General features: G+C 63.5%; 2 protein-coding genes across 4 annotated transcripts; both read right to left on the bottom strand.

Moving 5' to 3' along the window:
- Positions 1-778: 778 nt before the first annotated feature.
- On the bottom strand, positions 779-6,408 carry LOC311521962 (protein orai-2-like). 2 transcript variants are annotated; one of them, XM_084630719.1, is made up of 2 exons: positions 6,345-6,408; positions 779-2,930 (listed from the first exon to the last, which is right to left on the bottom strand). In XM_084630719.1, exon 2 carries the CDS (start codon positions 2,922-2,924, stop codon positions 2,433-2,435), a length of 492 nt encoding a protein of 163 aa, XP_084486845.1. In that variant the 5' UTR covers positions 2,925-2,930; positions 6,345-6,408; the 3' UTR covers positions 779-2,432. The 2 variants fall into 2 exon arrangements, with proteins under 2 accessions (XP_084486845.1, XP_084486844.1); XM_084630718.1 differs by lacking the exon at positions 6,345-6,408 and adding an exon at positions 5,124-5,722.
- A 6,733-nt stretch (positions 6,409-13,141) lies between these two features.
- Positions 13,142-26,721, bottom strand: FBXL19 (F-box and leucine rich repeat protein 19). Of its 2 annotated transcripts, none has more exons than XM_084632681.1 (12): positions 26,624-26,721; positions 21,882-22,086; positions 20,831-20,974; positions 19,677-19,763; positions 18,807-19,007; positions 18,320-18,352; positions 17,729-17,869; positions 16,758-17,470; positions 14,381-14,544; positions 14,068-14,229; positions 13,744-13,962; positions 13,142-13,482 (listed from the first exon to the last, which is right to left on the bottom strand). In XM_084632681.1, the coding sequence occupies exons 2-12, from the start codon at positions 22,053-22,055 to the stop codon at positions 13,283-13,285; spliced, it is 2,238 nt and encodes a 745-aa protein (XP_084488807.1). In that variant the 5' UTR covers positions 22,056-22,086; positions 26,624-26,721; the 3' UTR covers positions 13,142-13,282. The 2 variants fall into 2 exon arrangements, with proteins under 2 accessions (XP_084488807.1, XP_084488808.1); XM_084632682.1 differs by lacking the exon at positions 26,624-26,721 and adding an exon at positions 25,839-25,963.
- Positions 26,722-26,927: the final 206 nt, after the last annotated feature.

Raw genomic sequence — 26,927 nt, 5'->3', positions numbered from 1 at the left:
CAGCTAAAGTTTCACACTGAACAGCTGTTAATTCGTTTTCTCCACCCCTGACGAGCCCAGACCTGAGTTCAGCCCTGGGGGTTTCGGTTCATGGCGTCCCTAAAACCAGGCACACACCCTAAGCCTGCCCTTCCCTAAGTCTCACCGACACCCCGTTGCTGGGAGAGGCTGGGCCTGGAGTAGCGAGGAGCTCCCCGCACAGCCAGAGCTCCTGCCCTGCTCCTCACAGCACCCCCTGCTGGGTGAGGCAGGGATGCCAACATCTGCTCCACCTCTGGCCCTCCCATCCCAGACTCTGAGGCAGCCTGGCCCTTTGGGCTCCCTTTCCCAGGCCCTCATCTCGCTCTGGCCCTGGGCCCAGCTTGCCCCTCCCTCTCTGGCGAGCAGTGTAAATATTTCAAGGCTGGGTAAATGTTTATTCTGGATCAGGGCCATCAACAGAGTCTGTCCCAACTCAGGGCTCAGCCTGTCTTCGAGTGGGGGAGATGCAGGTGCCCCCTGCTCTAACGCAATAACCCCCATGCCCCTGCCAGAACTGGGGAGCGAACCCAGGAGTCCTGGCTCCCAACTCCCCAGTTCTAACCCACCAGACCCCACCCCTGTCCCAGAGCCGGGGGGAGAACCCAGGAGTCCTGGCTCTCAGCCCCTCTGGTGGAGGGAGCTGGGGCCATGCATGTGGGTCCAGCTGTTAGGCAGAAACTGCTTTGCCTCCAGAGAACCACCTGTGTCTACAATCGCTCCAGGGCTGCCCATGCAAATAAGTGTCCCCAGCCAGGCCCTTTGCCAAAGACAATCGTTTATTTACAAACTGACAAAAAATGACAGGCGCAAAAATACCAGAAAATCCACCAGCAGAGCCCAGGGGGCTGGAGCCAGCCACCATCCCCGGCGCGGGATCGAACTGTCGGCATCAGAGGGAACAGGCACCGCCCGGCTCTGACCCCCAGACCCCACTCCCCTCCCAGTACCAGGCTGCTGGTGATGATAAGGCACCGCAGTATGGCTGTGAATTGCTCTGCATATATTAATTTCTCAGTATCTCTTGCACATGGTTCTGTCCTTCCGGCTAAGACACGCATTTCTGCTCACCGCCCCGCAGGGCGGAGTACACAATATTGTGGGCCCTACACAAAGCACTGGCAGTTTGTTTCCATTAAGCTACTTGCCCGCTCATTGGCTGAATCTGTGACAACATATTATAGGCCCTACCAAAACAAAAACAAAAAAGAAAAAAAACCAAACCCCCACTGACTGGCTGTTTCAGTTAAGCAGCTGGCTGGAACTGCACCACCACATTATTACAGGTCCTGCCAAAAACACTGATTCGGCAAAGCAAGATATGCTCCCCTTCCATCCACAGACAACACCACATATCGTAGGTCCTACAAAAATATAGTCTGTTTTGCTCTGCTAAAGTACCTGTTCCCGGCTGATAGAAACGAAGCACAAGACACATTATAGGTCCTACAGAGCTGGCTTTTGTTTTGGTTTAGCAATGGGTGTTGCCTTCTGCTGGCTCCTTTAGGGACAGGGTATGGACCATATTATCAGAGGGCCTACATTAATGGTAGCTACCGTTTTGTTCTCTGCAGTGGGGCACTTGGCCGTAGCTAGAGAGCAAAAGTCGCGAGATCAGCTAGTGAGTCACTAATTCTATTTAATGATGAGTGGGGAAAAGGACACAGGCTCCAACCCAGCTGGGACTGGCTGGCTCAGGGGGACACGGGGCCTTCCCCCTCCAGGACAGGGCTGGGGGGTTGGCTGGCCCCCAGCCCAGGTGCCTCTGGGACAAGCGCCCCACTCCCATAGCCACCGAAGGCTGGAGAGGCCGTCGTTGCGGAGATCCCCCACTAGGGGGCAGCGCGGAGGCAACAAGGTTGAGAATAACACCCCAGCATCTACCCCCAGCTCTGGGCCCGCTGTACCTGACGGGTGGGCGAGCCCCAGATCTGGGCGTATGCCCCACTGCAGACCCCAGCTTGGTCCTATCAGTGGCTATACATTCCCCCGATCAGTACCGGCGTGCCCCACACAGCACCCCCCTCCCCACCACCACGAGCCCATTACCACAGCCCCAGCAGGGGAAGCACAGGAAGGAGAGGGGACAGGGAGCGGTTCGCCCAGCTGGCATCTCCTGGGCACTGCCCGGTCGGGCCGGAGAAACCAGCCCCACTTCCCCCACGATTGGGGCGGCGTGGTACGGAAAACCCAGCCCAAAAGCAGCAGAGGAAGGAGGAGAAGACGGCGGAGAACGCCCCCAGCTGTGGATCATCCCCCAGCCAGCCGCCGTCTCTCCTGTCCGGCTCACGCAGCCTCCGCTCGGGGTGTGGGGGAGCCGCGAATGTCTTCCGGCCATCCCCGGGGCAGCAGCCCGCTCCAGGCACCCCCTGTGGTCAGGAGTGTGGGGGGGAGGGGGCGCCCCGGATCCGGCCTCACACAGTTTGCACCCCGGTCGCCTCCCCGTCCAGCTGGTACTTAATCTTGCTGAGCTCCTCCAGCTCCTGCTGGTGCCGGTCGGTCTTGTGGCTCACCAGCGAGCGGTAGAAGTGGAGGGCGAACACCACGAACACCACCCCCACCGGCACCATGATGACGGTGGAGGCCACGGCGGCGTCCCAGCCACCGCGGCCCACGGGCATGAACTTGACCCAGCAGATGAGCACCACCTCGGTGAGGAAGAGGAAGATGCCCAGGGCGGTGGAGAAGCCCCAGGCCAGCTCGATGTAGCGATGCATGCGCTCGTGGGGCGACTCGTTGACCGAGTTGAGGTTGTGGATGTTGCTGACGGCCTCGATGTTGGGCAGGATGCAGGTGCTGACCATGAGGGCGAAGAGGTGCACGGCCACCAGCACCGTCGTGCAGGCGCTGAAGGCGATCAGCAGCCCCCGCGGGTAGTCGTACTTCTCCAGCTGCACCTCCACCATCGCCACCTGCAGGGGGCGCCGGAGACAGCGTCAGCCCTCGCAGGAGCCAGCCAGCCCACCCCCCGCCCCCGGCCCTGGGCCCGGGTCAGAGCCAGTGCCCCCTGGAGGGAAAAGGCCCCATTCCCCACCCCCTGCCCCGGGACGGGATCGCAGCCAGCTCCCCCTGGAGGGGAAAGGCCCCATTCCCCACCCCCTGCCACGGGACGGGATCGCAGCCAGCTCCCCCTGGAGGGAAAAGGCCCCATTCCCCACCCCCTGCCACGGGACGGGATCACAGCCAGCTCCCCCTGGAGGGGACAGGCCCCAGGCCCCATTCCCCACCCCCTGCCCCGGGACGGGATCACAGCCAGCTCCCCCTGGAGGGGACAGGCCCCAGGCCCCATTCCCCACCCCCTGCCCCGGGACGGGATCGCAGCCAGCTCCCCCTGGAGGGGAAAGGCCCCAGGCCCCATTCCCCACCCCCTGCCCCGGGACGGGATCGCAGCCAGCTCCCCCTGGAGGGGAAAGGCCCCAGGCCCCATTCCCCACCCCCTGCCCCGGGACGGGATCACAGCCAGCTCCCCCTGGAGGGGAAAGGCCCCAGGCCCCATTCCCCACCCCCTGCCCCGGGACGGGATCACAGCCAGCTCCCCCTGGAGGGGAAAGGCCCCAGGCCCCATTCCCCACCCCCTGCCCCGGGACGGGATCGCAGCCAGCTCCCCCTGGAGGGGAAAGGCCCCAGGTCCCCCTCCCCCACTCCTTGAGCACATCACAGCTGGAACCAAATTCCAGCAGGGCTCCTTTCCCAGCTGCTCTGGGGTGCAGGGCGGGCTCAGCAAACACCAAATATTTCCCAGGCTCCGACAGCTCAGTCACTGTGTTTAATGCTGTCTCGGGCAGGGGGAATGGAGGCAGGAGGGCAGCATAAGAAAGTTTGCGTTCAAGGGGTGCAGGGGTTGGGCTCGGAGCGTGGGGGGGAGGGGTTGGCAGGGGGCATGAAGTGGGTCTCAGAGCCCGGCCCAGCCCGCGGGCACTGGGTGAAGCAGGGACGGAGGGAAGGGGGGTGGGTCACATTCATGGGGCAGTACCAGTGGGAGACACTGCCAGGAATTAAGCCCGGGGGGGGGGGCAGTGTGCAAGGTGGGGGAGAGATCTGCCACCCTGGGCCCTTCAGTCCAGCCCCCAAAAGGGAGAGGGCAGCTTCCAGAGGGGGCAGTTAACCCTCACAGTGCCATTGCGGTCACCACTCCAGATTGACCCAACCCCACCCTCGGGCAAGAGGGGAGTAAACAGGACGCCAGACTACGGACGGGGGAGCCAGGACTCCTGGGTTCTATCCCTGACTCTGGGAGAGGGGTTGTGTGGGCAGCGCTGCCCCCTACTGGAGGGGATCCGGCCCCCGTGTGTTTCCCAGACTGGGCGCAGGCTGGGAATCGGAGGTCAGGCCTCCCCAATCAAATTAACACAGCCACAGCAACTGGCCAACAAACCGACAAGGCCACCCAGGGGGCTGGATAAGAGCTGGTGCCCCCTAGAGGGGAGAGGCTCCATGCCCCATTCCCAGGCTGCAGCGGTAGATTCCAGATTCCACCCCCCGAAGCCTCATCAGTGGCTGCGGTTCCTGGGGACGGAGCTGGATGGAAGCAAAATTATCTTCACAGAGAGACAGGAGGGCCTTGAAGGGGAAAGATCAGGGATCCAGGGCTGGGCTGGCAGGGGGCTGAGGGTCAGGAGTGAGGGGCACCGGCAGGGCTGGGCTGGCAGGGGGCTGCGGGTCGAGAGTGAGGGGTCCCAGCAGAGCTGGGGGGGGGGAAGAGCTGTCTCATCTTGTTGCCAGGTCTGTGTCGGTGTCTCATCCGCACCGCCCTGGGGTCAATTAACCACAATTAACACGTGGGCCCAGTGGCCGTGGCCGGGAGGGGAAGGAAAGGAGGTTGCCAGGCTAGCTGGAGGGGGAGGGGCAGATCTGGGCCTGGGCGACAGTCCTCCTGGCTCCCAGCCCCCGGCTCTAGCCTCCCATGACCCCCCAAACACAGCTACAGCTCGCCAGGACGCCTGGGTTCTCTCCCCAGCTCTGGGAGGGGAGTGGGGTCTAGTGGGTTAGAGCAGCGGGGGTTGGGAGCCAGGACTCCTGGGTTCCATCCCCGGCTCTGGGAGGGGAGTGGGGTCCAGTGGGTTACAGCGGGGGGGTTGGGAGCCAGGACGCCTGGGTTCGCTCACCATGGCGAAGCCGGAGAGCAGGGCCGAGGTGCGGCTTGAGGCCTTGAGCTTGGCCCGGCTGAGGTAAAGCCGGCGCCAGTTGAGGGCATGCAGCGAGTGCTGGTTGGCCCCCATCAGCTCCAGGTAACTGTGGCGGACGAACTCCCGGTAGGTGGGGGAGACCCCCAGCGTGTCCGCCGCCTCGGGGTTCAAGGGCTCCCGCTCCCCCTCGCCTCCCAGCTCCCCCTCGCCCTCGGCGCCCCCGCCGGCCTTCATCAGACCTGGGTGGCGAGGCCTCAGATCCCCCACTCGGTGGGGAGGGGAGACCAGGGAGCACCCAGGCAAGAGGGGGGTGGGGGTGGGAAAGACAGGAAGAGAGAGAGGAGCGGGGAGGGGGTGAGGGGGGACAGGCAGACTGTGGGGGAGGTCACAGATTGCCGAGGGGAAAAGGCAGGGGAAACTTGAGGGAAGTATGGGGCGGGGGGAGACCTCAGGCAGGGGAGGGGAAAGGGGGGCACCGGGATGCCCTGGTCAAGGAAGGGGGAACCAGTGGGGGGATGGGACTGCAGAGACCTCCATGGGCAGGGATCACCAGGGGAGGGGATCCGCGGAGAAGGGGATGGAGGGGGTGGGGGGGGCTGTCTGGGGGGAAGGAGCCAGAGGGGAAGTTCGGGGGGGGGGGAGGGCAAAGGAAGAGAAGGGGCGAGGGTAGGGAGCTGAATCAGGAAGTGAGTGGGGAGGGGGAGGGAAAGTGGCTGGGGGAAGTGCCGGGGGCGGGGGCGCTGTCCCGGGACGGGGGGAGCAAAGGAAAGAGCCCGGGGGGGAGGGTGGTCCCTGCAGGAAGGGGCTGGGGAGACCCGGGATCGGGGGGGGGGTGTCCCTGTCCTAGGAGGTCCAAGCGGGGAGTGCCCGGGGTGGGGGGGGCGCTAGCCCGGGGGGGGCAGCAAAGGGAAGAGCCCGGGGGGTACCTGCAGGAAGGGGCTGGGGAGACCCGGGATCGGGGGGGGGATCCCTGTCCTAGGAGGTCCAAGCGGGGAGTGCCCGGGGGGGGGGGGCGCTAGCCCGGGGGGGGCAGCAAAGGGAAGAGCCCGGGGGGTACCTGCAGGAAGGGGCTGGGGGAGCCGGGATCGCGGGGGGGTCCCTGTCCTAGGAGGTCCAAGCGGGGAGTGCCCGGGGCGCTATCCCGGAAGGCGGGGAGCAGAGGGAAGGGCCCGGGGGGTTCCGGGGAAGCGGGGCTAGAACCTGGGGCGCTCGCAGCCGATGCCCGGGTGCGCGGCTCCGGCAGCCGCGGCGGGGGAAGGGAAGGGAAGGGAAGGGCCGGGCCGGGCGGGGCGGGACCAGCCGGACTCGGCTGTCCCGGGCGGAGTTTTTAAAGGGGAAGCGGCCGCTGGAGGGGGGAGGGGCGGGAGAGACGCGGGGCTTCCGCTGGGGACACCCCGCCCCGCGCCGAGCACCCCGGGGCGCAGCGCGCTGCCTGGGCTGGGGGGTCTCGGGCGCGTCGCTCCCGCCCCCGCCCCACGAGCGCCCCCCGCAGGCTCCACCCGAGTGCGGCCAAGGGTCCGACAGAGAGAAAGAGGGACTGCCTGGGGTGAAGAGATATCGATGGGGTGGGTGGGTAGGTGGGGGGCAGATGAGAGGTGGGCAGGTATGAAGCGAGGGGTGGATGGATGGGGAGATGGGAGGTTGATGGGTATGTACGGGGGGGTGGATGGATGGGTGGGGAGATGGGAGGTAGGTGGGTAGATAAGGAGGTTGGTGGGTATGTAGGGGGTGGATGGATGGATAGATGGGAGGTAGGTGGGGAGATGAGGTTGGTGGGTATGTACGGGGGATGGATGGATGGATGGGGATATGGGAGGTTGGTGGGTGTGTACGGGGGTGGATGGATAGATAGATGGGTGGGGAGATGGGAGGTTGGTGGGTAGTTAAGGAGGTTGGTGGGTGTGTACGGGGGTGGATGGATGGATAGGTGGGTGGGGAGATGGGCGGGTAGATAAGGAGGTTGGTGGGTATGTACAGGGGTGGATGGATGGATAGATGGGTGGGGAGATGGGCGGGTAGATAAGGAGGTTGGTGGGTATGTAGGGGCATGGATGGATGGATGGATGGATGGATAGATGGGAGGTTGGTGGGTAGTTAAGGAGGTTGGTGGGTGTGTACGGGGGTGGATGGATGGATAGATGGGTGGGGAGATGGGCGGGGGTGGGTAGATAAGGAGGCGGGTGGGTATGTACGGGGGTGGATGGATGGATAGATGGGTGGGGAGGGTACATAAGGAGAGAGGTGGGTATGTACAATGCAGCATGGTTGGATAGATGGGTGGGGAGATAGGAGGTTGGTGGGTACATGAGGAGGCTGGTGGGTATGTCCGGGGTGTGGATGGACGGGTGGGGAGATGGGAGCGGGGTGGGTACAGAAGGAGACAGGTGGGTATGTACAAGGGGGGGATGGATGGATAGATGGGGTGGGAGGGTAGAATAGAGTTGGGGGTATATGAGGAGCTGGCTATGGATATTTACGTGGATGGAGGAAGGGAGAACTGGACAGACATGATGAGATGGATGGATGAGGAGAGACACACCGCTGCTCAGAGTATCGACTGGAGCTCCTGGGATGTAACCGTCCTGCGGCTGGTGCCGGGACATGGGGTTCTGGTACTGGGGAGGCAGAGGGCTGGGCCCAGCCTTGAGAGTCTGAGGTTTAATAATGAAAGTTGAGCCTCCTGGGAAACTTGCATCCCAACCGTCTTCCATCCCCAGCTCTGGAAGGGGAGGGGGGGGTCTAGTGGGTGAGAGGACTCACCCAGGACTCCTGGGTTCCAAGTGAGACTCTGCCAAAGTAATTTGCACATCAACCAGTGTTAGGCCATTTACCCATCTATAAAATGGGCATCTCAAATAGATTTAAGGGAAATTGTGTTTATTAATATTCCTTACAGTCGATGAGGGGCTTCTCCAGCTCAAACCCACCTCGTCCAGTTTCAGGGAAGCCTTGGCTGATCAGGGCAAAGTTTCTATTCCTTCAGGGAAGAGTGCAAATTGTTCTCTAGGCTCAAGCCAATTTCCCAGCCAAGGTCAGGGAAAGTCCACAGGGCTCAGAGGCTCTTTAAGGATTTCAGAGGTGGAAGGGTAGAGGAACCATGAGGCCATGTCCTTTCATCTCCTACATAGCCCAGCCCAGAGAAGTTCACTTAGTGATTTCTGCCAAGAGCTCAGAGTTTGTAGGGTGAGAGGCCGGCCTTGCCTTCGACACCCAAGTCACCAACAAGAGGTCACAATGCTCTGGAACTGTAGATGTATGTATGGGGGTGGCCAGATATGGGGATGGGTGGGGGGTAGACTGATAGGTAGCTATATACAGGGTTGAGTAGATGGGTAGATAGATAAATAGGTATGGGGATGTGAATAGATAGATACTAGGGCTGTCAAGGAATTAAAAATATTAATCCCAATTAAACATGCAATTAGTTGTTTTGTTAAACAACAGTAGAATACCATTTAATATTTTTGGATATTTTCTACATTTTCAAATATTAATGTCAATGACAACACAGAATACAAAGTCGACAGTGCTCACTTTATATTTATTTTTATTACAAATATTTGCCCTGTAAAAACCAAAAGAAATAGTATTTTTCAATTCACCTCCTACAAGTACTGTGATGCAAACTCTATCATGGAAGTTGAACTTACAAATGTAGACTTGTGTACAAAAATATTTAAAACACAAACATTCCACATTCAAAAATAAAACAGTGTAAAACTTTAGAGCCTACAAGTCCACCCAGTCCTACTTCTTGTTCAGCCAATCGCTCAGACAAACAAGATTGGTTACATCCACAGGAGATAATGTTGCCCTCTTCTTATTTACATCACCTGAAAGTGAGAACAGGTGTTCTCATGGCAGTATTGTAGCCGGTGTCACAAGATATTTACGTGCCAGATACGCTAAGATTCACGCGTCCCTTCATGCTTCAACCACCGTTCCGGAGGACGTGTCCGTGCTGACGACGGTGGGTTCGGCTTGATAACGATCCAAAGCATGTTCGACGCACGTTCATTTTCATCATCTGACTCCAACAGAAGGTTGATTTTTGTTTATGATGGTTCGGGTTCCATAGTTTCCGCATTAGCGGGTTGCTCTTAACGCTTCTGAAAGCATGCTCCGCACCTCGTCCCTCTCTGATTTTGGAAGGCACTTCCGATTCTTAAGCCTTGGGTCGAGTGCTGTAGCGATCTTTAGAAATCTCACACTGGCACCTTCTTTGCGTTCTGTCAAATCTGCTGCGAAAGTGTTCTTAAAATGAGCAGCATGTGCTGGGTCATCGTCCGAGACTGCTATAACATGAAATATACGGCAGAATGCGGGTAAAACAGAGCTGGAGCCATTGAACTCCTTGGGGGAGAGCTGTATCACAAATGTAATTAATGCGTTATTTTTTTAATGAGCGTCATCAGCATGGAAGCATGCCCTCCGGAACGGTGGCCGAAGCATGAAGGGACATACGAACGTTTAGTGTATCTGTAAATGTTGTAAACATTGTAAATAAGAAGGCGGCAGCATTATCTCCCGTCAATGGAAACTAACTTGTTTGTCTGAGCGATTGGCTGACCAGGACGTAGGACTGAGTGGACTTGTAGGCTCTAAAGTTTTACGTTGTTTTGTTTTTGAGTGCAGTTATGTAACAAAAAATATTTCTAAGTTGCACTTTCACAATAAAGAGATTGCCTTACAGTACATGTACAAAGTGAATTGAAAAATACTATTTTTTATCACTTCTACAGTGCAAATATTTGTAATAAATAATAAAGTAAGCCCTGTACACTTTGAATTCTGTACGGTCATCGCAATTAATATATTTAAAAATGTAGAAAAAAATCAAAAAATATTTAATACATTTCAATGGGTATTCTATTGTTTAACAGTGCGATTAAACCTGCAATTAATTGCAATTTATTTTTTTGAGTTAATTGCGATTAATCAACAGCCCTAATAGATACATACGGGGGGGGGAGGGGAGAGAGGGTATCTCTAGGGATGGTTGGGTACATATCTAAAGGGTTGGATGGGTGGGTATCTAAAGGAAAGGATGGATAGACGGACGGATGGATCTACACAAGGCTGGATGGGCATGTCCAGGGAGGGATGGACAGACACAGGAACGGATGGGTATCTTTGGGGCGGGGTGGATGGATGGGTATCGAAGGGGATGTCTGTTAGATTAAAGAGACGGACTATAATTACGAAGGGCCTGGCAAAATATGTTCTCATAACAAGTTGGACTTTATCTAGCGGGGCTGTGAGCCCCTCGGGGCAGGGACTAGCTTTGTGCAGTGGGGGCCCCGCAATGCCCAACCCAAGAGCGTCCCCGATCCTGGCTGGGGTCTGGGCGGCACCTGTCCCCAATCTAGCCTGCGAGTGCCCCCCCACCCAAGAACCAAGCTAAACCAGAAAAGTAGAAAACAAAAAACCTGAAATATTTTAAAAAAAAACCAAAACAATATTTTTTCCAGCAACGTAAAGAAAAAAAAAAACCATAAAAAATTAAAATAAAATAATAAAAAAAACAACCGTTTTATTTTGCATTTTTTGGGGAAGAAAATGGAAGGGGGGAGAAATATAAACAGGCTTAAGACCAAAACCACAATTTCTTTTTTTGATTTTTTTTTTTTTTTGTATGGCAAACAGTAGAGCACAACGCAGAACCCCTGAAGTCAGGATCGGAGTCGTGTTCGTCCGGTCCGCCCTCGCTCTGAGCGGCTGGCGGGGCTCAGAGAGGGGCGCGCTCACGGAGTGGCTGGCCCGCAGGAGAACTGGGGAGGGGGGGGGAGGAGAGACTGGTTACTTCTGAAGCCCAGGGAGGGTGGGGGGAAAAGGGAAAACTTTGGTCCTTGGCTGGGGTTGGAGTCAGGCTAGAGGGAAGTTGGGGGCAGGGCGGGGCGGGGCGGGGCCCTGGAAACGCGCGAGAAGGCTGTCGCCATCTAGTGGCTGCAGCTCGCACGGCAGACGCAATTCCCAGCACAGCGAGGGGAGAGACTCGTCTTTAGGGTGGGCCCCCCGCCGCCCCGCGGAAGGTGGAGCTGGGTGTTCGGCTCCCGGGGGAAATGGGTGGGAGGGGATCCGTGGGCGCCCGGGTTACCCGAGGAGGAAGGTGGGTGCGAATCAGGGCCGGGCCGGGGATATGTTTGCGTCTCCGGGTAGGGGACGGCTCGCGCCCTGGGGAGGTCTGTCTCGGTTCGGAGGGAATCTCTCCGGCTGTAGGATGTCTGTCTGCGGGATCGCCGTGTGTCCGTCTGTCTGGGGGATCCCTCCGTGGGATCGCCCCGTCCATCCCTGTGACCCATCTGTCCGACTGACCTTCCCAATACCCCCCACTCTGTCGTCCTCCCCGCCGCCCCCATAGCAGCAGTGGTTAGCCCAACGTGCCTGGCGGGGTTTTCTCTCTAATATTTCCACTTCCTTTGCTTTAAACCTGAGGTATTCTCCACAAAAACATCCGCTTACATCTACCGCAGAGCCAGGCTGGAAGCGGGGACTCCCCCCCCAGCTCCTGGGGAGGGAGGAAGGGTTATCCAAGCCCCAGCCCCACCAGGAGGAAAGGCCGGGAAGTGGCCCGACACCTGGGTCCGCATGGAGTGGGTGATGCTCAAAGGAACAGGAAGAACTGGACAGGAACGGGGAGTTACTGATGGGGGGGGGAAGCTATATGGGAACACCACCCCCCAGATTCCTCTTAACCCTTTACAGCCAGAGTCCCAACTGATGGGGGGGGGGGCGCCCGAAAACAGACCCAACCTTGAGGGTCCCCCGTCAAGCCCCACAGACATCCCCGTCAGACTGAGGGATCCCCCGCCACCAGACCTACGCTGCCCCCCAGCACTGCCCGATCGCCCCCCCACTGGAAGGGCAAAGTCAAAAAGACCCTGCTGGGGGGCGGGGGGGATTACGCCCCAGGAGATTGGGGGGACGACCCCCCCCCCGACATTTCCTTGGCCTTTAAACACTGAACAGAAACAAAAACGTGGGAAGGGAGGGAAATACCTTTTCCTTTGTGTCTTTCGCCTCCGACGGCAGAATCTATAGCTACGATTCAAGTAACGCGTTAGCCGGTGGGGGGGGGGGAAGGTTTCAAGTATCAAAAGAAAGGGTGGCCTGCCGCCCCCCAACAGCCGCCCCACAGAGAGGATGCCACCGCCCACCTCCCCCAGCTGCCAAAATCCGGGAGGGCATCCCCCCACTGCCAGCCCGCCCCACCACATCCCTCAAACCCCCAAAGTGGAGCTGATCACGTGCACCCCGTATGGGGGGGGAGGGGGTGATTGGCCAGACACCCCTCTCCTTGGGGCACGGAGGAAACGGACCAGGGTGCCCCCCACCCCTTCCCCGATCCACAGGTAGAACCGCTGCCCTGCTGAGCGAAGCCCCGCCCCTTCCCCCCCATGGGAGGAGCCGGGGGAAGCGTAACCGTTTTGAAAAAGGAGGTCTAAGTTTCGGGGGGGGGATCCGAGCCCCCCCAGCTGAAAAGGGGGAGGGGCAATAGGAGGGCCCTCCCCAAACCAGGAGGAAATCCAGACTTTGCCCCCGCAAGTGGTTATTTAAAGCTGGCGGATCCGGGGGGGGGGGGGGGGGGCGGAGAGGCGGGCATCGGGCATGGGTGGGGCTCCCCTGCCCCCCCCCAGGGAGTGTGAGAGTGTGTGGGGGTGGGGATAAACCATCAGTGCTAGAGCCCCCCACAGAGGGGGTGTGGGGGGGGGCAGATGCAGTAGCCACATACTTGGCAACTAACACAACCAATTCCAAAGGCAGCACGCTGAGGAGCTGGGGGGGGGGATTGAGATACTTTTTTTTTTTTTTAAAAGGGGTGAGGGGATGTGACCACCGGTACCAGTACACCCCTCCCCCCCCGCCTCCCGTCCTGGCTTCCATCCCCCCCCGGGGACATGTACCAACTCCAATCAGCCCCCCCCGCCACCTTATCAAGCAGAGAGAGGACTGAACGGCGCCCCCCCCAGATACCCCCAAATGGGATCCCCTCCCAAATCAGCAGTGGGGGGGGGGAATGGGTTTCCCCCTTGCTCCCCCCAGCCCTGGAAGGCCCCCGGCCCCCCCAGGATTCAGTGCATGGCTTTAGTAAAAGGTCTCTCTTCAAGTCTCTGGCGCAGCCTGGCCCCGCCCGGCTATTAGCTGTCCTTGAGCAGCAATTTCTCCTCGGGGCAGCGGAAGGGTGGCCCGGCAGGCGGCGGGGCCGGGGGCCCCGAGTCCTCGCAGAAGCGGACGCAGCCCTCGGGGGTGACGTGGCGGCAGGAGCGCAGATCGACGCGGGAGAGGCGCGGGCAGCGTCGGAAGAGAGGCAGACACTGGTCCGTCAGGCGGTTACACCCTGCGCGGCAGAGGGGTGGGCAGTGAGATGGGGGGGGGAGCTTTTCCCCTCTAGGGGGCGCCGGCTCCCTTCCGGTCGCAGGGCAGGAGACTGGCTGGCTCAGGGGGGCAGGGAGTGAGACACGGGGCCTCTCCCCTTGAGGGGGTGCTGGATCCAATTCAATCCATAATAGTAGGTGTGTCTGCCAGGCAGGGCTGGGCTAGCAGGGGGCTGCGGGTCGGGGGAGAGGGGCACCGGCGGCGCTGGGGGGCAGGGGCTCACCGGAGAGGTTGATCTCGGCGAGGCTGTCGCGGAGGGGGGAGTTAGCAGCGGTCAGCAGGTTGACAGACTGGTCACCCACATGGTTGCAGTGGCTCAGGTCCAGCTTGGCGAGCTGGGGCGTGTGGCGGACGACGAGGCGCAACGAGGCGTCCGTGATGTCCAGCCCCGACAGACGCAGCTCGGAGACGTTCTGCAGCCGGCCCCGGCTCTCGGTCTGACCTGTGGGAGCGGGGACAGGTCGGCTCCCTGCAGCACAGCGCCCCTTGGTGCTGCATTGGAGAACAGCGCCCCCGCGGAGCCCCTACGGCACCCCCTAGCACCCACCTGGCTTGCTGTCTGTAGGGGGCAGCAGCAGCTCACGGAGGTGCGAGTCCTTGACGTCCTCGATCCAGCGCAGGTCGAGCAGCCGCAGCGAGGGGAAGCTGGCGGTGCTCAGCGCTGAGACGGAGCACCACGAGCAGCCCGTCAGGACCAGCTCCCGCAGGCCTGCAGGGGGCAACAGAGAGACGCCAAGTCAGGGAGGGAACCCAGGCGTCCTGACTCCCATTTCCCCAGGCTCTAACCCACCAGGCCCCATGCCCCTCCCAGAGCTAGGAAAAGAACCCAGGAGTCCTGGCTCCCAGCAGCCCCCCCCTACCCTGTAGCCGGTTGATAAGCCACATGAGCTGCTTCTTGGAGATGTTGGTCCAGCTGAGGTCGAGGCTGCCCGGCTGCCGGCGAATGATGCCGCTCAGCATAGACGGGGTGATCGATTTCCGGCGGCTCAGGTCGATGCGGGTCCACAGGCGCTTATCACAGCACCTGAGGGAGGCGGGGGTGGAGAAAATTAGACAGCACCACTACTACAGTCAGTACGGTAGCCGTCCCAGCACCCCACCTCTGCCCTAAAACAATCAACACGGTAAAAGTTCCTGCCGCCACCCCGTCTAACACAGCTTCCACCCAGAGCACTCACACAATCGATACGGTAACAGCACCAGCCGCCGCCTCGTCTAATACAATCAATACGGTAACAGCACCAGCCGCCGCCTCGTCTAACACAATCAATACGGTAACGGCACCCGCCAGCCACCGCCACCTCTGAATACGGTAAAATTGTATTAATTCAGTAACAGAAATAGCACCAGCTGTTGCCTCTTCTAATACAATCAATACGGTAATAGCACCAGCCACCGCCTCTCTGCTAATACAATCAATATGGTAAAGATACCGGCTTCTCCCCAATATGCTGGTATATAAGGCCCTACTTAATTTGCGATACTGCCGACCCCACATCATTCGGCTTCCACCTAATTCTGCCCGCCCGGAGCCCTGGCTGTAGGCCCCCCGGGGGCTCCCTCTCTCAGCCCCCCACGTTAACGACTAGACTGTAGGTGCAGCAAGGTGTCGGATCAACCACCACCACCACCAATCAGCCAGCATCCCAGAATACTTGTTCCAGCAAACATCTCTGAAATGCGCGGCTCTTCTCCGGCTTCTCCAATTCCTGCCGTTCTCCAATTCCTGCCGCTTTGCCGGGACTGGCCACGTCTCGGCCGCAAGCATTTGACAAGCATCCCAGGACTCAAGCAGGGCCCCACTTATACAGTCAATACGGTGGGGGCACCAGGCCTCACCGTCTCTAATACAATCAATACGGTAAAGGCACTGGTTTCCCAGCCAGTATGCTAATACGGTCAATACGGTACAGTAACCCGGCCCCGCCCTTCTTCCCGGGCAGCAAAGCGCGACCCGGCAGCTCCCCCATGTGGCCACACAGACCATTGCACCCTCTGCAGCCTGCAGCGCCCCATGGGACCCACAGGCCCACCCCCCCCAGCACCTACTGCCCCACATCTCACCCATGGGATCCCCTCTTCCCACCCCATGGGACCCGCAGCCCCCCCGACCACCCAGGGACCCACAACCGCCCCCCCCGTCACCTACTGCCCCACATCTCACCCATGGGATCCCCTCTTCCCACCCCATGGGATCCGCAGCCCCCCCGACCACCCAGGGACCCACAACCCCCCCCCCCGTCACCTACTGCCCCACATCTCACCCATGGGATCCCCTCTTCCCACCCCATGGGATCCGCAGCCCCCCCGACCACCCAGGGACCCACAACCGCCCCCCCCCATCACCTACTGCCCCACATCTCACCCATGGGATCCCCTCTTCCCACCCCATGGGACCCGCAGCCTCCCCGACCACCCAGGGACCCACAACCGCCCCCCCCCGTCACCTACTGCCCCACATCTCACCCATGGGACCTGCAGCCCTGCCTCCACCCTCCAGGGACCCACTGTCTCCTGGCACCTACTTGACCCCCTCCTCTCACTCCATGGGACTCACAGCCCCTCCCCCGGCACCTACCACCTCACGTCTCGCCCATGGGACCCGTAGCCCCATCCCTGCCGTCCAGGGACCCACAGCCCCCAGAGACCCATCACTCCACACCGTGCCCATGGGACCCCTTCCTCCCGCCCCATTGGACCCACAGCCCCCCAACCTGCCCTCCAAGGACCTGCTGCCGCACGGGACTTCTACACCCTGTGCCCAGGGACCCCCACAGCCCCACACTCCTCCCCCTGCCCCCAGCGACACTCTCCTTCCCCACTCATCCCCCACAGGCCGCAAACCCAGCCCTGACAGCCCCACGGCAAGACTCCAGTCAGGGCTCAGGAAACCGACCTGCAGAGTGACGAAGTGACCCCTCTAACTCAGCGCCCCCTAGTGCTGCCCTCGGGCATCAAGGCCAGCCCTGGCTACCAGGGGAGAGCGCCCCCTGCTGTGCCCCACAACACACGCCCCACCACAACACAGCGCCCCTTATTGGCGGACTTGGGACCTGCATCTTGCCCAACGCCCCCTAGCGGAGCATGCGGTTCCTACAGCTTGCCAGCCTCCACCCTGCAACCCCAGGGCCCCCTAGTGGCACACTGTGGTACTTCAACACCCTTCACAGCGCCCCCCGACGGCACCCAGGGGGGAATGCAGGTCCCCAGCGCCCCCTAGCGCCCGCCCGCCCTTACCATCGGCTCCAGGTCCGACACACCCGCATGCAGACGCAGAGCTCGCGGTAGCTGAGGTGCTGGAAGACGGCCAGCCAGACGTCACGCTGCATGACGTGGTCCGAGCCGCTGTCCAGGGGCAGCGAGTCCGGCTCGGGGCTGTCGGGGGGCGGGCGCACCACGTGCCGCTCCAACTGCAGCAGGGGCTTGGGGGGCGAGGGCACCAGGGGCCACTGGAGGAACTGAGTCCGGGTCACCATGTGCAGGCCCGTCTGCCCGGCCGGCCGGCCTCCCTTGCGGCCCCCGGGCTGCTGCTTGGCTCGCTCGCTCCCCCTGCTGGCGGCCCGGTGGTGGTTCTCCTTCTCCTGACAGTTCGCCCGCGGCCCCTTGGGCTGCTTGCCATTGCGGGCCGCCTCCGAGCCCCCGTTGCGGCCTTCCTCCTCCTCCTCGTCCTCCTCCTCGTCCTCCTCGCTGGCGCTGAAGCCGAGAGCGGCCAGGCGCTGGGCCCGGGAGGCGGGTGAGGCGGCCCGGCTGGAGGCCCCCCCCCCGCTGGAGCCCTCCGAGCCCCGCGAGTCCGTGTCCGAGTCCGAGTCGGAGTCGGAGCTGGAGCTGCTGCTGTTCTTGACGCGCTCCAACATCTGGCACATCTGCTTGAAGCGCTCCAGCTTCTCCCGCTGGTGAGACTTGTCCGACTGCGCAGAAGGCTCCAGAGGTCCCTGAGGTGCCTTGGTTTTCTAGGGGGGAGGCGGAAAGGGGGTTATGGAAAATGGGCCCTGCCCCGCCAGGGGGCACCGGCTCGGATCCGGCCCCAGGGCAGGGGTGGGGAATGGACATGGGGCCTTTCCCCTCTCGGGAGCACCGGCTCCTGGCCGACCCCAGGGCAGGGGACTGGCTGGCGCAGTGGGGTGGGGAATGGGACTCGGGGACTCTACCCCGCCAGGGGGCACCGGCCCCGATCCAGCCGCTGTGGGGGGGCTCCGGTCCGCTCTCACCTCCAGGTCGCTGGGGCCGATCTGGCTCAGGTGGATGGTCGAGTGGGAGATGGACCCTTTCACCTCCAAGTCGCCACTCCCCACGCGGCCCCAGCTCGGTAGCGGCTGCAGCTTGTTCCCATCCGACGGCTGCTCGGAGGCCTGCAGGGTCACCGAGCGGGGCAGGTCTCAGCGGGGAAGCCAGCAGCAGCAGGTCGCGGCCACCAGGCTGTGCCCCATGGGGGAGGCCCACGGGACACCCCCAGCACCGGGCAGCCCCCAGTCCCTCCCCCTCCACCCCCCGATCCCAACGAGCGCCCAATGAGCCCGCCACTGACTAGCCCCGACCAGGCGACGCCAGGGCTAATCGGCAGATATGTAAATATCAGGGAGAGAAAAAGGGAATCCTGGCCCCAGGGCCGGGGAAGGGACCCAGGGCCTTCCCCCTCTAGGGGGCGCTGGATCTGATCCAGCCCCAGGCCGGGGGACTGGGTGGCTCAGTGAGGGGAGGAGAGCCGAGGAATGGGATCCGGGGCCTTTCCCCTCTGGGGGGGCAGGTCTCCCCTCTTCCCGGGCACGGAACTGGGCAGCTGGAAGATCAGAGCCACTCACCTTCTTCAAGTGTTTTTCCCGCCCGCCTTTCAACTGCAAAAGACAGTCAGACAAAGACACAGTTAAACAGAACCTGGACACCTGGGTTCTACCCTGGCTCTGGGAGGGGAGTGGGGTCTAGTGGTTAGAGCAGGGGGGCTGGGAGCCAGGACTCCTGGGTTCTATCCCGGCTCTGGGAGGGGAGTGGGGTCTAGCGGTTGTGGGGTGGGGGCAGCTGCAGCTGGGACTCCTGGGTTCTATCCCCAGCTCTGGGAGAGGAGCGGGGTCTAGTAATTAGAGCAGGAAACATCTGGAGCCAGGACTCCTGGGTTCTATCCCAGCTCTGGGAGGGGAGTTGTGTCTGGTGGATTAGAGCAGGGGAGGCTGACAGCCAGGACTCCTGGGCTCTGTCCCGGCTCTGGGAGGGAAGTGGGGTCTAGTGGTTAGAGCGGGGGGGGGGGGTGCACTCCTGGGTTCTATCCCTGGTTCTGAGAGGGGGGTCTCTGACCTTTTTCTTGGGCCCCGTGTCGGGGGGCGGCAGCTCCTTCTCCTTCTTGCGCTTGTGGGCGCTGGCGGGGGGCTCCTCCGCAGGGGGCGGGGCCGGCAACAGCTTCTTCTTGTGCTGGGCCACCTCGTCCGTCAGCTTCCACCGTACCCCGTCCTCGCCGTTGTCCGCCCGGCGCTTCCCTGTCCCGTCGCCACCCGAGTCCTGGGGGCGAGAACAGGTGGGTGCCCCTCCCCCAGCACGGCCCCTTCCCCCACATGCCCCACCTCACCCCCAGGAGCCCTGTCCCTCTGCGCTCCCCAGCGTGAACAGCCCCACCTTGTGGGCAGCCCCCCCAGACAGTCCCTGCCCCTCACCACAGCTACCCCCAGATCCCTGTCCCTACCCCCTTCCTCCCCTCCCACAAAACTGCCCTTCCAGGTGTCCTGCCCCACCCATCCCATCCAGACACCCCGTGACCCCTTCCCCCCCAGGTCATCTCAAGTTCCTCCCGCGCAGGAAGGATCCTATATTGGGGTCGGGAGCCCCGCATATTCCAACCTAACCCCCTCAACCTCCAGTGCCCCCCCACCTCACTGACACTCAGAGCAGATGGCCCTTTGCTGTGGAAGCAACGCCACCTGGTGGTCAAACAGCAACAGTGGCCTGGGACACTCCCCCAGAGGGGAAAGGCCCCGGGTCCAATTCCCAGCTGCGGAAGCCAGACAGCCCCCTTTGCTGGGGGCTGATCCAGCGCCCCCTAGAGGGGAAAGGCCCCCATCTCCAGCCCCCCGCCCTGAGGCGCATCCAGCGCCCCCTAGAGGGGAAAGGCCCCGGGGACCCATCTCCAGGCCCTGAGCCAGCTAAACCCCTGGGGGCCAGGCGGCTACATACCTTGTTGGATTTCCCTTCTCGTTTGCATTTGGGGCACTCCCAGCAGTTGGGAATCTCATTGTTAATCACAGCTTCCGCCGTCCCCATCTGGGTAGATGGACAAACAGACATTCAGCCAGCCATCCCGGCCTCGACCCAGCCCCATCGCCGTCGAGGGGGGTTACAGACGCCCTCCCCCACCACGTCAACAGCAGGGAGGGTTCTCCCCACTTCCACGTCGGGGAAACTGAGGCACAGAGCCACGCAGTGACTTGTCCAAGGTCACACAGGGAGTCTGGGGCAGAACTGGGCACAGAAGCCAGGAGTCTTGGCTCCAAGCCCCCCCGCTCTAACCCCTAGACCCCACTCCCCTGCCAGAGCTGGGAAGAGAACCCAGGAGTCCAGGCTCCCAGCCGGCGCTGCTCTCACAACTAGGCTAGTGGTTCTCAACCTGGGGTAGGTGTACCCCTGGGGGTACGGAGAGGTCTCCCAGGGGTACATCAACTCATTTAGGTCTTTACCTAGTTTTACAAGGGGCTACATAAAAAGCACTTGTTTATTCTGCTCTGTATGCTACACACTGAAATGCCAGTACAATAGTTATATTCCACTTGATTTACTTCCTAATTACAAGGGGAAAAAGGAGAAAGTCAGCAATTTGTCAGTTCCAGTGCGCTGTGACACGCGTGGTATCTTTATGTCCGATTGTGTACGTCAGTCGTTTTTAAGTGAGGTGAAACTTGGGGGTAGGGAAGACATATCAGATTCCTGAAAGGGGTACAGTCGCCAGGAAAGGTTGAGAGCCACTGATCTAGACCCCACTTTCCTCTCAGACCCGGGGATAGAACCCAGGAGTCCTGGTTGCCACCAGACCCCACTCCCCTCCCAGAGCCAGGTATAGAACCCAGGAGTCCTGGCTCCCATCCCCCCCCCCGCTCTAACCACTAGGCCCCACTCCCCTCCCAGAGCCAGGCACAGAACCCAGGAGTCCTGGCTCCCATCCCCCCCTTGCTCTAACCATTAGGCCCCACTCCCCTCCCAGAGATGGCACAGAACACAGGAGTCCTGGCTCCCAGCCCCTTCCACGGGTGAGGCTGGCCCGGGTGGGGAGCGCTGGGCTGGGCCCCATGGGGAGGGGCAGGCCAGGTTCACCCCTTCCCGGGCGCGGCACTCACCTTGAGGCAGGCGGGATGGACGATCTCGTTGCAGATGGAGCACTCCATGAGCGACAGGTTGAATTTCTCCTCCTCCCCCTCCACTGTGTCCTCCTTCCCGGCCTCGCCACAGAGCAGACACACAGCCGTGTGAGGCAGGACTGGCTGCGGGCGGCAAGGAGAGGCGCCGGGGCCAGCTGAGCTGCCGGCCCTGCCACCAGGGGGCCCCCGAGAGAGAGATCAGGGGATCCCCTGCCCTGCGTGGAGATACGGCCCCCTCTGGGGCGGGCCACGGAGGCTGGTTATTCTGGGACCCCTTGGCACTGTGATGCGGCCACCTCTGGGGCAGGCCGCGGAGGCTGGTGATCCGGGGACCCCTGGCACTGTGATGCGGCCACCTCTGGGGCGGGCCATGGAGGCTGGTGATCCGAGGACCCCTGACACTGTGATGCAGCACCCTCTGGCGCATGCCACGGAGGCTGGTGATCCGAGGACCCCTGGCACTGTGATGCAGCCCCCTCTGGGGCGGGCCGCGGAGGCTGGTTATTCTGGGACCCCCTGGCACCGTGATGCAGCCACCCCTGGGGTAGGCTGCAGAGGCTGGTTATTCTGGGACCCCCTGGCACTGTGATGCAGCCCCTGCTGGGGAGGGCCACGGAGGCTGATGATCCGGGGACCCCTGGCACTGTGATGCGGCCCCCTCTGGGGCGGGCTGCAGAGGCTGGTTATTCTGGGACCCCCTGGCACTGTGATGCAGCCCCTGCTGGGGAGGGCCACGGAGGCTGATGATCCGGGGACCCCTGGCACTGTGATGCGGCCCCCTCTGGGGCGGGCTGCAGAGGCTGGTTATTCTGGGACCCCCTGGCACTGTGATGCGGCCCCCTCTGGGGCGGGCCGCAGAGGCTGGTTATTCTGGGACCCCCTGGCACTGTGATGCGGCCCCCTCTGGGGCGGGCCGCGGAGGCTGGTTATTCTGGGACCCCCTGGCACTGTGATGCGGCCCCCTCTGGGGCAGCCACGGAGGCTGGTGATCCGGGGGCCCCTGGCCTGCCCCGCTGCGCCCCCAGCTCACCGCTGTGCATTGCCTCATCAGGCAGGACTGCTTCATGCGCCCTGGGCCCCCGAACTTCTTCATGTCCTTGCAGAAGTGGCACTCGCCGCACTCCGTCCGCTGGCAGGCTTTGCACTTACGGCAGCGCGTCCGGCGCCGGCGAGATCCAGCCCCCGCCCCTTTGCTGGACGACATTGGCTACCTCCCGCTTCAGCTACTCTGCAGGCTGCGGGGCAAGGAGACGCCGGGAGTTAGAGGGGAGCTTTGGGGGGGAGCCGCGAGGACCTCAGAACTCCCCTAAAGCAGAGCCAATCACCCCCTAACTGAGCACCCAGGGAGGGGAAACTGAGGAACAAAGCCATGCACAATGTCCCACAGTAAGTGATGGAGTAGAACCCAGGAGTCCTGGCCCCCAGACCCGCTGCTCTAGCCACTAGACCCCACTCCCCTCCCAGAGCTAGGGAGGGAACCCAGGAGTCCTGGTCCCCAGCCCCGCAGCTCTAGCCACCAGACCCCACTCCCTTCCCAGAGCTGTGATTGAACCCAGGAGTCCTGAGGCTAGCCATGCTGTCCAGGATGACAGCCCCACCGGAGGAGCGAGGGGATGGGACAGCAGCCGCCCCAGAGGAGCCAGAGGATGGAACCCAGGCGTCCGGCTCAGCTCAGGCCAGGGGGCTGTGGAACCTTGGATATGCAAAGCTGGGGCCACCAGGACCCCTCACCCACAGCTGGCATCAGATCTCCCCTCCCAGGGACCAGGCTGAGGAACCAAGAGGGCATGGCCAGCCACAGGACTCCTGGGTTCTCTCCCCAGCTCTTGGATGGGAGTGCGGGCTAGTGGTTAGAGTAGAGGGGGCTGGGAGCCAGGACTCCTGGGTTCTATCCCCAGCTTTGGGAGGGGAGTGGGGTCTCGCCCCTCCTAATCTAACCACTAGACCCTACTCCACTCCCATAACATCCCAGTCTGTGAAAGGTGAAAGGCTTGGAGCTCACAGTGTCTTCTCTGGCCAAACAACTCTACAGTTAAATGCTCCAGCCTGAATCCCTAAGATGCAGCTGCCTCTGGGGTGTGGCAGCTGGGGAAAAGCCGCACAGCAACACTACAGGATCCGTCTGTCACCCAGGCACAGACCAACAGGCCCACCTAACCCAGTCTCCCGTCCCCCCAGCACTGGATCTGACAGTCACACCTTTAATCGGCCTGTATTTGACACCCAAACATAGCATCAGGGAGTTCCACAGGTCACCACAAGAAGCCAGGGCCCCTACCCAATACCCCCTATACACTTGGTGAAGGCCTGGCCCTCGCATGCCACACAACGCGAGGCTGTGCGTGCCGGAGTCTGCAGAGAGCCTGAGACAAGAGCTCTGAGGAGAAATGGGTGTCGACTCTGAAACCTACTGACAGCAGATGAGCCACCAGCATTATTAACTGTTCCACTGCTGTCCCAGACCAAAGACAATTTCAGGGAGGTCTTGTGAGGGGCACATGCACATTAGGGTTGTGCCACAAAGGGACCGAGGTCAGGGCCCCCATCGCGTCAGGCACTGCGCAGACCCCGACCGAGATCAGGGCCCCCCTTCCGTGCCGGGTGCTGCACAGACCCACGGTGAGAAACACGCCCTGCCCCCAGCAGCCCACAGTCTAACCTGACATGGGGAGGGGGGATAATCCTGCCTTGATCACAGATGGGGAAACTGAGACCCAGCTACTGAAATCAAGAGTTCCTGGGCAGAGAGACGAGAGCAAGATACCCCAGCTACTAGGCACCCCTCGGCCTCCCACAGGCCTGTCAGGAACCCCCCAGGCCCCACAACTCCTCCCCCCACTGTCAGCTTCCCTCCACAGCCCCAACCCCGCCCCCCCTTCTGCTGTGATCAGCAACGAAAATATCATAAGGGAATCGGTATCAGTGGAGCAGTGGTGGGGGGAGCCCAGGGCTGCGGGTCGGGAGTGAGGGGCACCAGCAGAGCCGGGGGGGCAGGGCTGGGAGGGGCAGAGGGGGCAGGCAGGGGGCAGGGAGGGGGCTGGGGGTCGGGGCTGGGGGGCACTGGCAGGGCTGGGGGAGCTGGGAGAGCAGGGGGCAGGCAGGGGGTTGGAGCTGGGGGTCACTGGCAGGGCTGGGGGGCAGGGCTGCAGGGGCTAGGAGAGCTGGGGGGCAGACAGGGGGCTGTGGGTCGGGAGAGCTGGGGGGGCAGGCAGGGGGCTGGGCTGGGGGGGCAGGCAGGGGGCTGGGGGGCACTGGCAGCGCAGGGGGGGCTGTGGGTCGGGAGAGCTGGGGGGGCAGGCAGGGGGCTGGGCTGGGGGGCACTGGCAGCGCGGGGGGGCTGTGGGTCAGGAGAGCTGGGGGGCAGGCAGGGGGCTGGGCTGGGGGGGAGGCAGGGGGCTGGGGGGCACTGGCAGCGCGGGGGGGCTGTGGGTCGGGAGAGCTGGGGGGCAGGCAGGCAGGGGGCTGGGGGGCACTGGCAGCGCGGGGGGGCTGTGGGTCGGGAGAGCTGGGGGGCAGGCAGGGGGCTGGGCTGGGCTGGGGGGCAGGCAGGGGGCTGGGGGTTGGGACTGGGAGGGCTAGGAGAGCTGGGGGGCAGGCAGGGGGCTGGGGGGCACTGGCAGCGCGGGGGGGCTGTGGGTCGGGAGAGCTGGGGGGCAGGCAGGGGGCGGGGCTGGGGGGCAGGCAGGGGGCGGGGCTGGGGGGCAGGCAGGGGGCTGGGGGGCACTGGCAGCGCGGGGGGGCTGTGGGTCGGGAGAGCTGGGGGGGCAGGCAGGGGGCGGGGCTGGGGGGCAGGCAGGGCGCTGGGCTGGGGGGCAGGCAGGGGGCTGGGGCTGGGGGGCACTGGCAGCGCAGGGGGGCTGTGGGTCGGGAGAGCTGGGGGGCAGGCAGGGGGCGGGGCTGGGGGGCAGGCAGGGCGCTGGGGGGCACTGGCAGCGCGGGGGGGCTGTGGGTCGGGAGAGCTGGGGGGGCAGACAGGGCGCTGGGCTGGGGGGCAGGCAGGGGGCGGGGCTGGGGGGCAGGCAGGGGGCGGGGCTGGGGGGCAGGCAGGGGGCTGGGGCTGGGGGGCACTGGCAGCGCGGGGGGGCTGTGGGTCGGGAGAGCTGGGGGGCAGGCAGGGGGCGGGGCTGGGGGGCAGGCAGGGCGCTGGGGGGCACTGGCAGCGCGGGGGGGCTGTGGGTCGGGAGAGCTGGGGGGGCAGACAGGGCGCTGGGCTGGGGGGCAGGCAGGGGGCGGGGCTGGGGGGCAGGCAGGGGGCGGGGCTGGGGGGCAGGCAGGGGGCTGGGGCTGGGGGGCACTGGCAGCGCGGGGGGGCTGTGGGTCGGGAGAGCTGGGGGGCAGGCAGGCAGGGGGCTGGGGGGCAGGCAGGCAGGGGGCTGGGGGGCACTGGCAGCGCAGGGGGGCTGTGGGTCGGGAGAGCTGGGGGGCAGGCAGGCAGGGGGCTGGGGGGCACTGGCAGCGCGGGGGGGCTGTGGGTCGGGAGAGCTGGGGGGCAGGCAGGGGGCTGGGCTGGGGGGCAGGCAGGGGGCTGGGGGTTGGGACTGGGGGGGCTAGGAGAGCTGGGGGGCAGGCAGGGGGCTGGGGGGCACTGGCAGCGCGGGGGGGCTGTGGGTCGGGAGAGCTGGGGGGCAGGCAGGCAGGGGGCTGGGGGGCAGGCAGGCAGGGGGCTGGGGGGCACTGGCAGCGCAGGGGGGCTGTGGGTCGGGAGAGCTGGGGGGCAGGCAGGCAGGGGGCTGGGGGGCACTGGCAGCGCGGGGGGGCTGTGGGTCGGGAGAGCTGGGGGGCAGGCAGGCAGGGGGCTGGGGGGCACTGGCAGCGCAGGGGGGCTGTGGGTCGGGAGAGCTGGGGGGCAGGCAGGGGGCTGGGGGGCACTGGCAGCGCGGGGGGGCTGTGGGTCGGGAGAGCTGGGGGGGCAGGCAGGGGGCGGGGCTGGGGGGCAGGCAGGGGGCGGGGCTGGGGGGCCACCGGCAGAGTCTGCCCCCCCACCTACCTGGCCCGGCATGCTGCGGCCGGGCCCGCCCCTGGCGCGGCGCCGGGGGTGGGGGCGGGGGTCGGGGCCGCCCCCCCAGGCCCCGGGCCGGGGCGAGACACGAGCCCGGTTCCGCCGGACACAGCCCAGGGCTCCGCCGGCTATTGCGTCCCCGGGAAACCGCGCGGGGGAACTTTGGTTCCGGGGTCGCCCCCCCCCGGCCGCCCGCCCCCCGGTATCGCCCAGCGACGCCCCCCCCCGCTCTAGCAGCCAGCGCCCCGATCTGCCCCCCCCAGAAAAAAACCCGCAACCCGCAGGAGGGGGGGCGAATAAACCCCGCAGCAACAAAGGGGACGGGCGGAGGGGGGGGGACGGGCTCCCCCTGCCCCCTCGTGCTTGGCCATCTCGGGGGGGGGGTCGCCCCGAAACGGCCCCCGCCCCCCCCCGCTCCGGCTCCCCCCGCCCCCCGCGAGTCGGGCTCCGCTGCCGGCCGGGCCTGGCGGGGGGGCAGCTCCCGGAGCCCCCCTGCCGCCCCCCCCCCGTCGCTGCACCGCGCCGCCCCCGGGGGCGCCCCCCCGAAAGCCGGCCGGGCCCGGGGGGGGGCGGCGGCGGCGGCGGGGGGCGGGGCCGGGCCCGGGGGAAAGCGGCGCGATCTCCGCGGAGGCAAAAGAAACTTACCCGGAATCCCGGCTGGCCTGGCCCCTTCGCAGGCACCGACCCACCCATCCCTGGGGTGGCTCTGCGCTGGGGGGGGTCCCCCCAGATCCCCCGCAAAGGAGGAGCGGGGGGGGGGGAGAGACACTTACCTGCTGGGTAGCCATGGGGCTGCGTGGGATCCGGCGTGGGTCACAGGCTCTTCCATGGGGGGGGGTGGGGGGGGGAGAAACTGCAACCAACCCAGACTTTTGTTTCCTTCGTCCCTACGGCGTGGGGGTGGGAGGCTGGGGGGGGGGGCGGCTCGGAGGCGGCCTCTGAGGAGCAATGTGGGGTACCCCCCCCCCGCAGGCGCGCTCGCCTCAACCTGACCCCCCCCTTCCCACAGCCGGACAACCCCCCCCCTTTACCCTTCACCGCTTTCTTGTCCTTGGAGAAGGAAGGGGAGCCGATTGC

Source organism: Lepidochelys olivacea (genome assembly GCF_965140295.1).
Source record: "Lepidochelys olivacea isolate rLepOli2 genome assembly, chromosome: 6".
NCBI lineage: Eukaryota > Metazoa > Chordata > Testudines > Cheloniidae > Lepidochelys > Lepidochelys olivacea.
This window is presented reverse-complemented; position numbering and strand designations above follow the sequence as displayed.

Excerpts from the sequence above, each read along its gene's own strand:
- LOC311521962 (XM_084630718.1), bottom strand. The coding sequence starts at position 5,378 with ATGAAGGCCGGCGGGGGCGCCGAGGGCGAGGGGGAGCTGGGAGGCGAG. Across the intron at positions 2,931-5,123 it reads TGCTCTCCGGCTTCGCCATG|GTGGCGATGGTGGAGGTGCA; the intron begins GTGAGCGAACCC and ends CGCCCCCTGCAG.
- FBXL19 (XM_084632681.1), bottom strand. The coding sequence starts at position 22,055 with ATGTCGTCCAGCAAAGGGGCGGGGGCTGGATCTCGCCGGCGCCGGACG. Across the intron at positions 20,975-21,881 it reads TGATGAGGCAATGCACAGCG|CCAGTCCTGCCTCACACGGC; the intron begins GTGAGCTGGGGG and ends TGCCGCCCGCAG. Across the intron at positions 13,483-13,743 it reads CGCCGAGATCAACCTCTCCG|GGTGTAACCGCCTGACGGAC; the intron begins GTGAGCCCCTGC and ends TCTGCCGCGCAG.